Genomic DNA, 17,289 nt, shown 5'->3' with positions numbered 1-17,289 from the left:
CCTCCGACCTTTTCATGCCCTACTATCCACGTCGGCGTGGAGTTGAGAATAGAATAGTGTGGCGAGCGCAGCGAGCCACCGAGGCCCGAAGTGTGGCGAGCGCAGCGAGGGGACGCGGATACCTTCACAGTTATACGCGTCCCCTCGCGGGCTTCACAGGTGTCCGTGGCGAAAAGTGGACACCTGTGAAGCCCGCGAGGGGACGCGTTTACCTGTGAAGGTATCCGCGTCCGCTCGCCACGCTTCGGGCCTCGGTGGCTCGCTGCGCTCGCCACACTATTCTATTCTCAACTCCACGCCGACGTGGATAGTAGGGCATGAAAAGGTCGCAGGACGCGTACCGCCGCCCCTCGCGGGCTCGCTGCGCTCGCCACGCTTCGGGTTCACGTTGATCGTGGGGTGGCGTTAACAATTGTGGGGGCCATTTCAGAGTTCACGGTGACTATTAGGGCTCTGTGGCCCATTTAACATTGATTCCTATGGCCAAATCGCGGGCATTGAGGCATTTAACATTAAAATCGCGGTCAATCACCATTTTTAAGATTGATCCCTATGGGAAAATCGCGGTCATCGCGGGCACCCGTTTTTAATGTACCCGCGATTTACCCGCGATACCCGTGATTTTTTACCCCCGACGCCCGCGATTCCAATCGCGGGCGCCCTTCTAGGTAAAGAGTACCTCCTCTTCAAACACCTCACACTCACATACAGGGCCATCTCTTAATTCCATTGCTCCATATATCTCTAACCTCATCTCCATTCATAAACCCTCCCGCCCTCTACGGTCGGCTGACGACTGTCGTCTCTCCTCCACCCTGATCACTGCTACCCATGCTAGAGTACAGGACTTTGCCCGTGCTGCACCCCTTCAGTGGAACGCACTCCCTCGCTCCATTAGACTCTCCCCTACCTTGCAAAGCTTCAAACAGGCACTGAAAACTCACCTATTCATCAAAGCGTACCCTTCCACTGCATAAACCAGATGGTTCTCTGACCTCTTGCCTGTTTACATCCTGCTATCTAACCACCACCTACTTGCTTGCACCTCTTGTAATCTGTCTGTCTCCCCTTCCTACTAGATTGTAAGCTCCTCCGAGTAGGGCCCTCTTCCCTCCTGTTGTCAAAGCCCACCTCTTCAGAGGTCATTCACAGCTCTCCTATACTCCAACACTCAGTGACCATCTTCATCTGCATACCCATCTCCATCATTGGCATCTAGCCTCTAGTTGTACAGTATGTTGATTGAGTCCTCACGGTACTTATGTAATATCTGGGCTCCCGTTTTTCTTTTGAGACCGCGTCCCCTCGCGGGGCTCGCTGCACTTCGGGCACGGTGGCTCGCTACACTATATAAAATCATCTCCATGCATAGTTGGATAGTAGGGGTATGAAAAAATGGGGTGCATTTAACATGGGAGCCCAGATAATACATAAGTACCATCCTCACTACTTATATCCAAGCTGTAATGTGTATTGAACTGTGGCGCTCTTTATTTGTACTGTATTTTTGTTATTTATTCAATGTTATGCCAAGCTTGGTCTCCCTGTATTGGTCCTTTGTACGGCGCTGCGAAACACTTTTGGCGCCTTATAAATAAAATTATAATAATTATATATATATATATATATATATATATATATATATATATATATATCAGATTTATCTGAACTTTTTTTTTTAGCAATACAGAATTAAGCAGTTAACTTGGCTTGTCATTTATATGAGGCACCACAATTACATAACAATGAAAAAGGCTCAGGTGTGGTGTGTGTTCTTGATGATCTATGAAGCAGGTGTCTTGCCTATGATCTATGCCTTTGATCTGTCCTGTATTGTAAACAACTCACATTGGTCACCAGGGACTTTATTTATATACCTCCAGTGATTTGTTACAACTGCCATCTAGATGAAGTACCTGTAAGTATTGGAAATGTGTATTTATTTCTACTATAACAATTTCATTTATTTAACTGTTTGTCCGAGGACCACAGTGGCAGTAAAACAGCTAAAACTTCTTGGGTGTCAGCTGTCATCATTGATGTTTGTTGTAATTCATCTTTTTTTTGGACAAGTATCTTTATACATAGTTTTAGTTTGTGATGTATATTCTGTGGGTGCAACATTGCAGTGACCTAACACATTGGATTACGGAAAGTCCTATTGCATTAAGTAATTTTGTAATATTTTTGTAAAGTAAACAAGAAAACTTGGTTAGTCCAAAACCTAATGCTCATACATACTGGGCGACTTCAGCCCACAGTGCTGAGAGATGTAGTTTACCCATAACTCTGGACTGTCACAATTTTCGTGGGACAGTCCCGTGTTTTTTGCAGTGCCCCGTTTGGGTCCAGCAGTGTCCCGCGGTGGGGGTGGGGGCAGTTGGAAGTCCCCCCTGCCTGTCGCTGCTTGTGCAGATGCATTGTGCATGCACACCGCATCTATTCAGTGAAGAAGAGTGGCTGGGGGCATGACCAGCAGCTTAAACAGAGTTCGGGCAGTCCAGAGCACCGGATTTTAAAAGTTGGGTGGTATGGTTTAGCACAGATTACACAGCACACTTTGCTGTAACACGTGCAATGGACCAGCGATGTTATTGCCATGTGAACACTGGTGATCTAACTAGATTTATATTGCATGCAGTATAAATCTAGTCAGGTGATGGCAACGCACGGGACTGTGCATCACTGCTGCTTGTGGTATACACATGGATTGATCCGTGCTTAATTTCAAAGCAATCTGGTCAGATTGCGTATAAATAGCCCTGGAATTGCACTGTGTGTATGCCCCGTTAGACTGTGAATTGGTGCTGAATTGCAAAGTACAAAGAAGAAAAGGGAAAAAGGATTTGGTAGGGTGATCCACACTAATCTTATTTGGTATGATTTCTTATATACATTATTGTTTCATTATTTGAGATTCCTTACGTTTTTGTTTCCCCCTAATATTGGGGATGGAGCTACTTATCTCTGAATTTATAGTATATCAAATAGGAAAAAAGAAAAAAAAAAATAGAGATTTTTGCATTGCACTCAGGTATCTGATGTACAATTCTGCTATAATTATTGTATGAATAATGACAGTTATTACAGCATAACTTTTATTTCGATTGCCGGCACTTATGTAATATCTGGGCTCCCGTTTTTCTTATGAGACCGTGTCCGCTCGCCACGCTTCGGGCACGGTGGCTCGCTGCGCTCGCCACACTATATAAAATCAACTCCATGCGTAGTTGGATAGTAGGGGTATGAAAAAATGGGGTGCATTTAACATGGGAGCCCAGATAATACATAAGTACCCCATTGCCATATATAAGGAGGTTTGGGATAGTCTCCACAAATATAGGAAAGGCTAAAAATAATTTGTAGGATAAGTGATAATAGAAGCAGAAAATAAGTGGCTAAAAAAATGAATTTACAAAGGTGTGTAATTAATGACTTTATTATTTATGTTTTGTACTCATTTTAATGGGCTTGTTATTGCCCTTAATTTGTCTGGTTCAATTTAAGTGTGCTTACTGTATATACAGGTGTCTCAAGTTGAGATGCATTATTAATTGTTGCAAATCCCAATCCTTTGTTTGTATTATGTCTCTTAGTAAATTGACACTTTCTTTGATTGACCAACATATTACATATTGATACCGCAAACAGGGGTTTTGCAACAATGGTGGCAGTATTACTCATTGTCTAGGTTGGGAGCTGAGTAGTTTCTCGCTCTGCCGGATCATTTCTGCTAGATGCTGTTATGCCACATTTGTAGAGACGGCATAATATAATCTAAAAAATTACAGTAAATTAATAGCATATTATATAGCAAGATATATAGCTCTAGTTCAGTATTTGTCTCCTTTGCAAATTTTCAGCTGCGGGATCCACAGTCTTAAATTGCGTGGAGGTAAATGTTTAATATTAGTTGTTAACCCCTATACAAAGGTTTAATATATCATACACTGTTGAGTAGCCCATGTATTGATTAACTGTACATATATCATATTAGTCAGGACTGAGAAAACTGATAAGTCCTTTAAAGTTTAGACGTTAATTATTTTGGTGTGTGTATTGTTATATATAAGTGCCTTATGTTGCTCTCACACGATAGTAGAGCCAATTGCTGTTTTGTTTTAGTTTTCGCTTTGTAACTCATTATTTATTTATTTTTTGCTATTCCAGAGTACCGCTATAAAGTGCACCTTACTGAGTGTTTCTGGTACCACTATCATACCTAACTGAGGGTGTCTGTGTACTGCTATACTTTGTACCTTATTGAGCCTGTCAGAATGCTGCTATACTGTGTATCATACAGAGTTTGTTATGGTACCACTATACTATACTATACTATACACCACAGGTCCTCAAAGTCGGTCCTCACCACCCCACAAAGGACATGTTTTGCAGATCTCCTCACAGAATCAAGTGAAATAATTAGCTCCACCTGTGGATCTTTTAAAAGCCAGTCAGTAATGAGTGCACCTAAAGGGTAACCTGGAAAACGTGAACTGTGTGGAGAATCACTGCTATACACCATGCTGAGTCTTTCATTATGCTTTGCACCATATTTAATTTGTCAGTATACAGTTATATTGTATACCATAATGATTATGTCTGGTTACCACTATACCATAATGAGGGGTAGATGTATAAAGCATTGATAAGGGAGGAGAAGTGATAAAGTGCCTGGTACTTTATCACTTCTTTTTATAAGCTCCTGATAAGTTACAGGCTGGTTTTAAAAAGGGACAGTTAGGAGCTGATTGGCCAGTGATAACGAAAAAATGCACTTAATACATCTACCCCTGAGTCTGCAATGTTGCAGATGTTGATGGTGCCATGTCTACCTACCTATAGCGCTTCAGGGTCATTCCATGTCAGTTAAACTAGGTGTGTACTCCACCCATTACCTTTTTTATTATATATATATATATATTACAGTATCTAGAAAAAGACAAAGGCGGAGCGCTCCATAGCGCAAGTACTGTTTTTATTATTTGAATAAAAAGTGGTAGACTTTAACGTGCAGATAAAATGAATCACGTACCACAGCAGGCGGTTATCACATACCGCAGATGTATTTCGCTTGAGCCTCAGGCGGCAGGTAATAATAAAAACAGTACTTGCACTATGGAGCGATCCGCCTTTGTCTTTTTCTAGAAAAATTGTGACCTGTGGATCCAGGTATTGCGGGAGCTGCCGGTTGAAAGCAAGATACCTAAAGTGCATTTTGGAAGTTACTTCTGGGACTTGTAGTTCCTCAATAGAGACTAAGGACTTGCGCACAGGATATTGGTGATATATATATATATATACAGGGGGTATAGAACCGGCACTCTTCACTCAATGTAATGTGCCCTGGGTGCCTTCAGTGAAGATGAAGATAGATGGGTGTAGAAACCGCGTCACTCCAAGGGACTTTTCAAAAAGGTTTTATTGAGAAGTAGAAATCAATACCATCAAGGTCGACGTTTCAATACACTATGGTATTTTTCTCAAGACCAAACATGGCAAGTACTGACACTCGCACAGCGTCGAGATAACAAGAATATGAGTGCGCACGGCGGCGCCAACATACATATATAAACACATATGAACTTACCAGCTCCTAATCAGAGCCGCCGGCCGGGTGTGGCGTGTGCGGTCTCCCAGCCGGGAGGCGCATACCACTGACGTGCGTACTGACTAAGTTGCTAAGCAACAGTACAGGACGCCGTCCCCGGCCGCCGCTCCAATCATGCGAGCCAGACAGCGGGGCAGAATGAAAACAGGTTAAACTGACAATTGGAGTAACAATGTATGATGAGCCCCAAGAAGGAACTAAGCAGCATTAAAGGAAAGTCTGCCAGCTAAATCTTTCATTGAGACCTCCAGGTCTCAGAGTCTGTAACTTGAAAATCCATTTAGACTCAATTTTGAGTAAACGGCCATCTCTATCTCCTCCACGGATGCATTTGGGCACATGATCTATAATAATAAATCTAAGATCTGATATGGTGTGTTTCTTTTCAAGCCAATGGCGGGCTACAGGTTGGTCAGATCGCCCAGATTGGATAGCAAGGTTGATGGCCGATCTGTGTAGGGCCATGCGATCTCGAATATTACGCACTGTTTTACCCACATAGTAAAGGTGACAGGGGCAAAATAATAAATACACTACATGCGTAGTGAGGCATGTGAGTATATGTGCAATGGGAAACATGGTGTCACAATGTGGATGCTTGAAAGAATGACACACTATGAGATTCTTGCATGTGGTGGCCTTACATTTATCCCCACAAATAAGCACAACGCGTTCCAGTGGCAGGTGGACAAATATCGCTTTGAGCGCAATTTGCGTCTCAAAGAATATTTCCAGTATCAACCTCCATCTGAAGAAATCACTCAGGTCCAACAATTCATCCGTTCACGGTCTAGATCTACATTTGACCCCAATTCTACTAATAAGTCTATTCCCACCTTTACGCGTTTGGTAGATGCAGCAGTTGTCAAATACAACGCGGCCTCCCCAGGTATTCATCACAACATGTCCCGTGAGGAACAATCAGCACTTAAACACCTGTCTGAATATCGTCATATCATCATTAGACCAGCGGACAAGGGGGGTGCCATTGTCATCCAAGATCTTAAGGACTATAAAAGTGAATTGGAAGCCCAATTGGCTGACCACAATACATATGTGTGTCTTCCTGCTGACCCCACTACTGTTTATAAACGCGAATTGGACACCATTCTTCAATCAGCTTTAAATGATGGCCTACTGGATGATAAATTACTGGGGGCCTTGACTCAAACACACCCTGTGGTTCCCCTTATATACACGGTCCCGAAAATCCATAAGAGTACCACCAGGCCGCCCTGGAGACCCATCATCACGGCTAATCAGTCATTATACCAACCTATCTCCAAACTGCTGGACTGCATCGTTCAACCCTATATACAGGTGCAACCCACATTTATTCGTGACACCACAGCGTTTCTCACCAGGTTACAAATGTTTGAATCCATCCCCAGTGACACCGTTCTCATCACCATGGATGTGTGTAGTTTATACACATCCATCCCCCAAAAAGAAGGGGTGGCGGCCATGGCAGCATTTTTGCGTGACAATTCCATCAAAGACCTTGACCAAGCATTATTTATTAGATTACTCACTCTCACTCTGGAGAGAAATTACTTCCTCTACGATGGCAGGTTCTTTCAACAACAGAGCGGGTGTGCCATGGGCAGCCCAGTGGCGCCCAGCTTTGCCAATGTTTTTATGTTCAAGGAAGAGGAAGACAAATTCCTCAAGGTCCAATCACTTAACCAACACATCTTGCTGTATGTCCGCTTTATAGATGACTTGTTTCTTTTATGGACCGGACCCACTACCCAGCTGGAACAACAAGTAGCCATGATCAATGCCAGCAATTCTCCAATAAAATACACCATGAATATACAACAGCGGTGTATCAATTTTTTGGATGTAATGGTCAGCATAGATAACTGCAAGATTGCTACTAGTGTCTATGTGAAACCCACTGACCGCAACACTCTTTTATTGGCCTCTAGCCACCACCCGAAACCCCTCAAGAAGGGTCTCCCTAAATCACAACTCATGAGGGTGGCTAGAATTTCCAGCACCAAAGAATCTGCTATTAGCAGCACCAACAGTGTGGTAGAAAGGTTCCACCAGAGGGGATACAATCTTCAACATTTAAAACAAATACAACAGGAAGTACTACACATGTCCAGAGAACAGCTCCTCATCAGCACCCCCAAAAAATGTGACAAAGTTATGCCCTGGAAACAACAATTTAATACCTCCAGCCCGGTTGTTCAGAGAGCAACCAAGGCACTTTGGCCCATCGTAAAAACGGATCCGGCGCTGCCAGGTCTCCAGTCTACCCGTCCGCTGTCGTGCTACTCTCGGGGACGGAACATCAAAGATCTGGTTATGCACACAGACATCACTGGCTTTGAGTCCACTAGCTCCACAGCCAATTTCCTGAAGAGAAAACCGGGCTGTTATAAGTGTTTAATATGCACCACATGCAAGAATCTCATAGTGTGTCATTCTTTCAAGCATCCACATTGTGACACCATGTTTCCCATTGCACATATACTCACATGCCTCACTACGCATGTAGTGTATTTATTATTTTGCCCCTGTCACCTTTACTATGTGGGTAAAACAGTGCGTAATATTCGAGATCGCATGGCCCTACACAGATCGGCCATCAACCTTGCTATCCAATCTGGGCGATCTGACCAACCTGTAGCCCGCCATTGGCTTGAAAAGAAACACACCATATCAGATCTTAGATTTATTATTATAGATCATGTGCCCAAATGCATCCGTGGAGGAGATAGAGATGGCCGTTTACTCAAAATTGAGTCTAAATGGATTTTCAAGTTACAGACTCTGAGACCTGGAGGTCTCAATGAAAGATTTAGCTGGCAGACTTTCCTTTAATGCTGCTTAGTTCCTTCTTGGGGCTCATCATACATTGTTACTCCAATTGTCAGTTTAACCTGTTTTCATTCTGTCCCGCTGTCTGGCTCGCATGATTGGAGCGGCGGCCGGGGACGGCGTCCTGTACTGTTGCTTAGCAACTTAGTCAGTACGCACGTCAGTGGTATGCGCCTCCCGGCTGGGAGACCGCACACGCCACACCCGGCCGGCGGCTCTGATTAGGAGCTGGTAAGTTCATATGTGTTTATATATGTATGTTGGCGCCGCCGTGCGCACTCATATTCTTGTTATCTCGCCGCTGTGCGAGTGTCAGTACTTGAGAAAAATACCATAGTGTATTGAAACGTCGACCTTGACGACATGGTATTGATTTCTACTTCTCAATAAAACCTTTTTGAAAAGTCCCTTGGAGTGACGCGGTTTCTACACCTATATATATATATATATATATATATATATATATATATATATATATATATATATATATATATATATATATATATATATATATATATATATATATATATATATATATACATACATACATATACATTGTAGGGGCTCTAGTGTTCATTCTAGCACCCGCTATATTTGAAAACCCATGCAGTTCCTCTTCCCTGCCTGGGGTGTCACTGTCTGCTGTGGTGTTTCTAGCACAGGTCAGGTCTGGGACCACAGTGATCAACCAGTGGCTCGGCATTTTGCTGCAGTATCACATCCCTTTAATTGTTTACGGTATTGTATGATTGACACAGTTCTGCCTTCCATCAGAGGAGGCAACCGTGGGCTTAAATTAATCCAATGTGAAAATCGTTGGATAGCCCGATTGAATGTGATTCAACCAAAAGGGCTCAATGAATACATCTTATATAGTTGCTTTCAATAAAAAGGGAAGCTGTTTGCCGGTATCAGAGGCCCACCCTGTTTAATAGTTTAATTGCAGTATTGATTTGATTATGACCTGCTGTCTGCCCGCTACTCGGTATTTGTGCCTGTTGTTTATTTTTCACAATTTTGCACGATGTTAATGTTGTTATATATTCCAGTGTATCCCCCTTGCATGGCCACCATTGCTTAGCAACGGTGACGCTACTACTGAGGTGGTGAACCCACTGACGGCAGGACATCACAGGCATCGCGCCAGCGTGACCAAGAGGCGGTCCTGCACGGAGGCTGGCGTTTCCCCCTCGGCGAGAGGTGGCAAGAGTAAATGTATTTAAGTGTGTGTGTATTGTATGTTTTAATGTTGCTTGAAAACAGTTATAAACTGAAACGTTGCAAGACATCCTGGTCATAAGTTTCATTTCTCTCCGAGAGCCGGTACGGCTGCTAGTGTACCCATTATTTATTGTGAGGGCACCGGAGCAAGCAACAGTAGTCTTTGGGAGTGCCAGACCTGAGTGATTTTATATATATATATATTATATTATATATATAAAAAATATTCATCCCAAGCTAATAAAAAAAATAGACATTTTAAAACTGGAAACAAGGTGTAAAAAAGTCCCTGAAGTCAATACTGACATACTTCACAACTGTCCTGATTACAGAGGGACAGTCCTGCTACTTGGAGACTGTCCCACTGTCCCTCCCACAGGTGGCAATGGCAGGTGGCATGTGTTTGTGGGGGGGGGGGGGGGGGGGGCGCAGCCGGAGTTCACCACTGCTCTGGTGATGGCTGAAGAAATGCCGTGCGCAAGCATCTCTTCAGTACAGCAGGGGCAAATGCAGGATTTTCAGAAGGGGGTTTCCCGAGGGGCGGAGCAAAGCACGGAGATGGACACTTAGGTGACCCAGTATATGCCGGATCAGTTAAAGTATTATAGATAGACCAAATGTATATAAATAATAATAAATATATATATATAAATATATACATAACAGCAGAGTAGACCCCTGGGCATAGCAATGTATTGGGGCCCCTACCTATCCTCCAGCGGTAGGGGTGGGGGGTGCTATGAGCGGAAGCTTTGATGTCCCGCAGGTGGTAGGGGGTATTATATCAACCGATCAGCATGTAGGGCTCAGTAATTTCCACTAATTACCCCTTTACTGCACAGATGGTGGGAGATGAGGTGGGAGAAGGGGGCATTGGGCTGAATGAAGGGGTCCTAATACATAACTTCCAGGGTGGTAGAGGATGTTTAATACGCAGAGGAGGGGTGTATAGTGGAGTGGGCTTATTATTCATAATTTTCTGGTGGGAGGACAGCTTGCTTGATTGCAGATATCTCCAGTTCCCGGAACTAGATTTCTTAGCTTTCAATGGTATTAAAAACTAGAGAATCCCACCTACCAAATGGTATTGGGGACTAGGGGATCAGAGTTCAGGAGGCAGAGCAATCCGCCAACGATTATATAAAACTACATACCAGGTGTGTGGAGCTGGAGCAGTAACCAGCTGCTTGAAGGCTGATATTTCTGGTTCTGGGCACAGTAGAGACCAGCTTCTAGTGTCCCTCAAAGGGAAAGAGTCCCAGCTTTTGGAATATACCCTCAGAAAAACTCTAAGTTAGACAGAAACTGAAATACCTGACTGGGGAGAGCAATTAACAGGCTTGGATGGGGACCACTGCTTTGAAGTCAGATATCTCCGGTTCCTCAGGGCCGATTTTTAAAATTCTTGTACCCTTGGAAAGAGGGGACCCTCAGCCTTCAGACTATGTCCTCAGATTCCTGGGGGGGTTTCTGGGTACTTAGAACCCCCCCCCCTCATGCGCTACTGGTACAGGGAGGGAGGGAGTGAGTTAAGGGAGTTATGTCCACACGCCCCACCTCTTTTTTGGGCTGGCCAGGCCTTTGGCGATGATTAAATTAAATTATCCTGATTAAATTAAAAAAGTTATGAGATAAATCAGTGCAGATATGCTCTATAAATGTTACAACTTGTTTTACTTATACTGTATTCTTTAAAAGGTTTATGTGATGTCTAGTCTGAATCGTTTCTGTCACTCTTGGTGACATACTCTGCATGGAGGAGATTTAAAGCTGGGTAAATGCTAGACCAGTGATGGAGAACCTTGGCACTCCAGATGCTGTTGATCTACAGATCCCAGCATGCCCTGCAACAGCTTTTACAACTACAGCTGAAGTGCCAAGGATCTCCATCACTGCACTAGACGACATTGCAAAAGATGCAATGTCGTCAACATTTTCACTGCCTGAAACTCCCTGACAAACAATATAGTTCATACACACTGACCGATTTAACAAATTTTATGGTCAGTGACCACATCCCGTAGTATGCAGTCACTGACAAGATCTTCAGATTGAGCACGAACCTATGACAAATGACTTAACTAATGACACATACTAACACACAGGGTAAAAGATAAAGTACAGGCACACAGAAATATTTGTGAACATGTCGTTATGACTGGTTGTTAACGTGCATACGGTTTAAAATATCTCCGTGTGTGTATATGCACTTAATTATTTATAACAGTGGCTGTCACTGCCAGGAGCAATTCAATTGTTGACATAAATAGTATGTAATGAAGTGAATACACAAAAAACACAACATGACTGCCTCTTAACATAAAGCTGCACAGTACACTGGGGTGCCCATATACTAACAGGCATGGTCGTCAACCATTTCTAATTGTTGTTGACATCACAGAAAAAGCTTACTTTTCCACTGATGTTAAGAATTATATAAAAAGTGATGTTAATCAAAAACATTTCTGTGCTAACTACAATATACAGAAGTTTCACAACAATAATATCAAAACAAACAATTTCAATTAACTGTACTCAGAATCGGGAGTGTGTAAAAACCGGACCCAGACCATCAAGAAACACCGGATCAGACAAGCTCCAGTCAACAAACTTTCTTATTCTGGAGTTTTTAGTTGGGGTGTCTGTTTCACCTGTCACCAGAAAAAGACTGGGAGGGAGAGATTACAACCTCCATGTATTGTTTGGGCATGTAACGGGAACAGTATGGAATGGATCATACTGTACCATACAGCTGTAATCACTCTTCCCACATTTTCCAGGTGACAGCTGTCACCTAGATATTCGTAGGCTTCATAGCAAAAGTTTGTAAGGGCCCCCTATTTAGCAACTGATGATGATAACTATTGCATATTACTTAGACGGTATAGATGCACCCCTTGCACCTATGGTAGTTATGCCCTTGCCTACATGTCCTCCAGACATGCACCCGCCCTGGACTGGGCAATAAATATGATGGCCCAACATTTGGAATTCTGGTGGTCAGTATAACGACATTGGAATCAGACTGTTGAAATGCCTGACAGTTGGTATCGCAACTGATAGGATATTCTCCCTTGTTGGGGTCCACAACCCCACATAAAGGGAGAATAGAACCGGCGGTTGGGATTCTGATGTCTGTATCCCGACTATCAGACCACACCTGCTCCATAATAGTAAAGTTTGATGAATGGAACCTGTCCAGTGTTATGGTTCTGGTGCGGTTCCCATTTTTACTTAATCCCCTTATTTGTGGACAGCTTTTGACAACATGCTATTTTTTGTAATACCACTTTCACATCGCAGACCCGTTTTAAAAACCGGTATTTTAAACCGGTAATTAAAACGGGTCAGAGCCTTAATAGTGGCCAGATTAACGTTTTAAATGCAGGTTCAGTGTCATTACACATTGCAGTTGAAACGTTTCATTCTGAACACGTTTCAATGCAGAGTGTAATGCACTGATCAGCGCCATCCCCGGTGCTCGTCCGTGCGGCGCGGAGGTACCTGTTAAGGGAGAGCCTGGAGGTCCCTGCGCCTGCGGCGCTGAGTATGATGCTGCCGGGGTCCCTGCAGTGAAGTGGAAATAACGCGCTATCTCCGCTGGAGATAGCGCGTTATTTCCACTTCACTGCAGGGACCCCGGCAGCATCATACTAGGCGGCGCAGGTACCTCCGCGCCGCACGGACCCCCCTGCCAGCTCCCGGGGAGGTCTTTTAACGGGAGACATCAGAAGCAGCAGCGGGAATATGGCCTGAACACGGGGGAGACATAAGCTGCCAACAGGGTATGACACAGCTGCCAACATGAGTATGACACAAGGTGACGCCTGGTGCTAGTCCCGGGGAGGTCTTTTAACGGGGGGGGCAGCTGCAAAATTGTCCGGGGGGGGGGGGGGGCGCTATCAGTGCTTGTGCTTGTGTTGTTTGCCTGAAATACCGTTTCAGACAAACTGCACACATTCACATTGCACAAAAAACGGCAAGGAACCGTGTAGGACTCTGCTTTTTACACGGTTCGAAATGCCAGTTAACTTAAAACGGTAAATTGCCTGTGGTGCATTCACAGTGCACCCTTAAACGTTTTAAAAAGGGAAAAAAACGCCAATATACCGTTTTAAAAGTGCGATGTGAAAGGGGTATAAGTGTCTCATTTAAGTCATAATAATGGTCATATTTAAAAAGCAATGGGTTTTAAAATTCATTCATTTTTCCAGATTTTGTCTGCCAGGTTTAAAAGGGCAATACTATGTCAAACACAAGAGGTAAAATCTTAAATTGACTATTATTGTCCTTCAACATCAAAAATAGTTTTCACAGTTAATATACCACTATTAATAAACCCCTATACTATGAAATAGAGCATGTATCAAAATATAAAGAAACAAATACTATGAAATAGAGCATGTATCAAAATATAAAGAAACAAATCATGTACAGTAATTGTGAAAATTACAAAAAAGACATATTACAGGAAATGACAGGTTGAGAGTGAACATGTTAATAAAACAATGAGACTTTGTGCAGTGCAAACTTTTAAAAAGTATGAAACTGCGTGTATTTAAAGTATATACTCTGAATCAACAGCATCCATTTTCCTTTTTTTTTTAAATCTGAGTAAAAAAATCTGACTATGAACAAGCTCTTAGGTCTGTTACCGTCTTTCAGGTAATCTACGCCTAACTCTAGCGTTTCATTTGTAGTTATGGTCAATACAATGACTGTACCTGAAAGCGGAGAAGTCCGGTAGCCTGGGGAGGGACTCCTTCCCCTCCCCCACTTTCTCTTAAAAGTCCTTTTGATAGTTTACATATATTTTTTTCTTTTATTTCTGTGTATTCCTTTTGTCTTTTAAACAGATTCGGGATCAGTCTTACCGCACAAAAGAACGTTGCGCAATCACAAGGTTTTCTCCCCTTATTAAAACAAGCATGATGCAATCCTGTGAAAGACAGTACCAATAGCCAATCGGAGACTAGCTTGATAAAAATAGCACGTTATACATCTCCAGCTACAAATTACGCATTACGTTCTATAAACACTAGAGAAAGTAAACAGTGTGTATATGTATACATACATATATATATATATATATATATATATATGTAGCTCAGTGGGTTATAGGCAATTGGGGGGGGGGTGGGGGGTGTCAGCGGAAACAGCTTTATGTGAAAGGACTATGTGTCACCTGACTTTTATGTCCTCAAACCTCCCCCTCTATGTTAGAAAGAAATTGCTACCTGCTTGATTACCATGACGCAGCTATTTTAATAACTTTTGCGGAAGGGGACGACCGGAAGTTTAAGTGTCACTGGGTTACCAATCCGGACCGGAAGGTTTTATAGCAATTTTCTCCGTGTTCCCCGCATTGCATCCACGCCTTGTTTCGGCCTATGTCTGATTGTAGACAATGGCTGCCTCGGTCCTTTCACTTTTAAAGGTGCGAGGAGTAGCCAGGGCCAGAGTCTTCCTGAGGACGGCAGAGAAGCCCTCAACAGCCAATGTTGTTCCCAACCGAACTGCTGTTATCTCTAGCACAGGAGCCATTTATCCAAAGCCGGAAAAAGTAAGCCTTCGTCGTATTTACGTTTCTAGCCCGCCTGTCATTCACCTACATAGATGTCCGATCCATACCTCTAGCCTAAATTTGGCTCTTTATATTATGTATTCCAGTAAAATACGTGTAAAACGTCATAATGGTAAAACATGGTTGTTTCCGGACTGTATATAAATACTATTATCCCTCGGGCATTTCCAATGATTTTTTGAACCATGCCCATTATTACTGTAGTCACAGCAGTGTTATGACTTGTTTTAAATTCCCCCGAATTAAGAATCCTACTTATGAATTTACAAAAGTGTGTGTGTGTGTGTGTGTGTGTGTGTGTGTGTGTGTGTTTTATCAAAGAACAGTGGTGCTCGGGATGAAATATATATAATGATGCAGCATTTATTTAGCATATGCATTGGTTTATACCAACAAGGCCATATAATTAAATAAGGAAACCAGCATTTTAATATCAATTTTGAGTCCTGGTCCCATTTTTTTATACGTTTCCAGTGGGGCGATGGCGTTATTTACATGGGATGATTAGGTTTTTACTGCAGATATGTATACCTGGGACAGTTTTCTATGCATTTCCAGTGGGATGATTGCTATATCACAATGTCAGTGTTGGTGCTAGGTATATTTTGCAGGGTGCTGCACCCTGCCCATTTTTTTTATGATTCCCGTGCCCTGCCCCATTTTAGATGCATTACTCTGCACCCTTGTGTCACCGCTGAGTGTAAGTGGTGGAGGGGCAGGATGTGGCTGTCAGAGCTGTGCTGACAACCACTCTCATTACAGGAGGACAGGGGTATGGGTAAAAACCGGACCAGGACAACACCGCCGGACCAGGCATCAAACTCTGCATTTTGGAGCTTGTAGCGTCCGGTCAGGGGGGTGTCCTGTCTGGGGGTTCTGCCTGTGACACCTGTCACCAGGTAGAGGAGGAGGGGTAGAATAAAGTCTCCCTGTATGGTCCGGGCATGTAGCAAAAAAGGACGGTCCGGACCACAGGGGGAGGCTGTAATCTCCCCCTCCCCATGTCCCTGATGATAGCTATCACAGGGACCCCCCCCCCCTTCCGAACAGGACACCCCCCGGACCGGACCCTATAAGCTCCGGACTGCAGATTTTGATGTCCTGTCCGGCGGTCCGGAGTCTAGTCCGGTCCGGTTTTTACATAGTCCCGGAGGACAGCGCTGAGCAGCCTGTCAGCATGCTGGGGGGGCTGGACGTGGCTGGAATAGCTGACACACTGCTAAACTTGGAGCAGTGTGTAAGCTCTTCCAGCCACCTCCCGTCATGCTGACAGGCTGCTCACCTCTTCAGGGGGGCACAGAGAGCAGGGGCTACCTAGGTCAGATGTGGGGCAAGGGGAATATGGTGCCATCAGGAAGGGCCAGATGTGGTCTCCTTATGTCTGGTACTAGGCTTAAGTTGGTACTGTGACTCGGTACCTGGGGTCAGTATGGCATAGTTTGGCATTAAGCAACACTGCAGCAGCACACAGTATCAGTGTCTGCTTTGATGCACTAAATTAGTAATAATAACTAAAGTGTGCTCTACGTCCCAATGTGTTTTCATATCATTTATTTACCTTTTTTTAAATATATTCTTTTAAGGACCTATCAATAATATGGGATCCCATCCCATGTTGTATAATATTTATCCCCACACTACTGTCTGTGTCACACTATACATCTCTTCTTTGCAGAAGAGGGGACCATTTCAAAATGTTGATGCTCGGCCAACAAAGTTCTTGTTAAGCCCCTGAGAGTACAAATAATGAGTCTGATTGACTTCTTTTGAGTACAGCAGCCTGCCCATCATCGCAGGCCCGTACTAAGGAGGGGGCAATTCAGGCGATGCGATGGACGCGATTTTTCATTGTATACCCACCCTTATGGGTATTTTAAATGGCCCAATTGACCCGATTTTACATAGGGAACAATGTTAAATGGCCCACAGACCCCAAATAGCCACCCTGAAGTGTGAAATGGCCTCCCCATTGTTAACGCCACCCCACAATGAACACCAACCCGAAGCGTGGCGAGCGCAGTGAGCCCGCGAGGGGCGTTGG

At 43.7% G+C, this 17,289-nt stretch overlaps 2 protein-coding genes across 2 annotated transcripts in view; one reads left to right on the top strand and one right to left on the bottom strand.

The window, feature by feature from the left end:
* Positions 1-15,304, bottom strand: part of CEBPG (CCAAT enhancer binding protein gamma) — a 34,551-nt gene extending 19,247 nt beyond the window's left edge. The window contains exons 1-2 of the mRNA XM_083156647.1: positions 14,902-15,304; positions 14,539-14,603 (exon numbers count right to left, since the gene is read on the bottom strand). Of these exons, the coding sequence (XP_083012773.1) occupies positions 14,539-14,603; positions 14,902-14,916 (80 nt within the window). The 5' untranslated portion in view covers positions 14,917-15,304. The remainder of the gene's footprint in view (positions 1-14,538; positions 14,604-14,901) is intronic.
* Positions 14,861-17,289, top strand: part of SMDT1 (single-pass membrane protein with aspartate rich tail 1) — a 30,623-nt gene continuing 28,194 nt past the window's right edge. The window contains exon 1 of the mRNA XM_083156648.1: positions 14,861-15,227. Within this exon, the coding sequence (XP_083012774.1) occupies positions 15,072-15,227 (156 nt within the window). The 5' untranslated portion in view covers positions 14,861-15,071. The remainder of the gene's footprint in view (positions 15,228-17,289) is intronic.

Source organism: Crinia signifera, chromosome 8, assembly GCF_055691185.1.
Source record: "Crinia signifera chromosome 8, ASM5569118v1, whole genome shotgun sequence".
Taxonomy (NCBI): Eukaryota; Metazoa; Chordata; class Amphibia; order Anura; family Myobatrachidae; genus Crinia; species Crinia signifera.
Note: the sequence above shows the minus strand (reverse complement) of the source record. Positions and strands in the feature narration are given on the sequence as shown.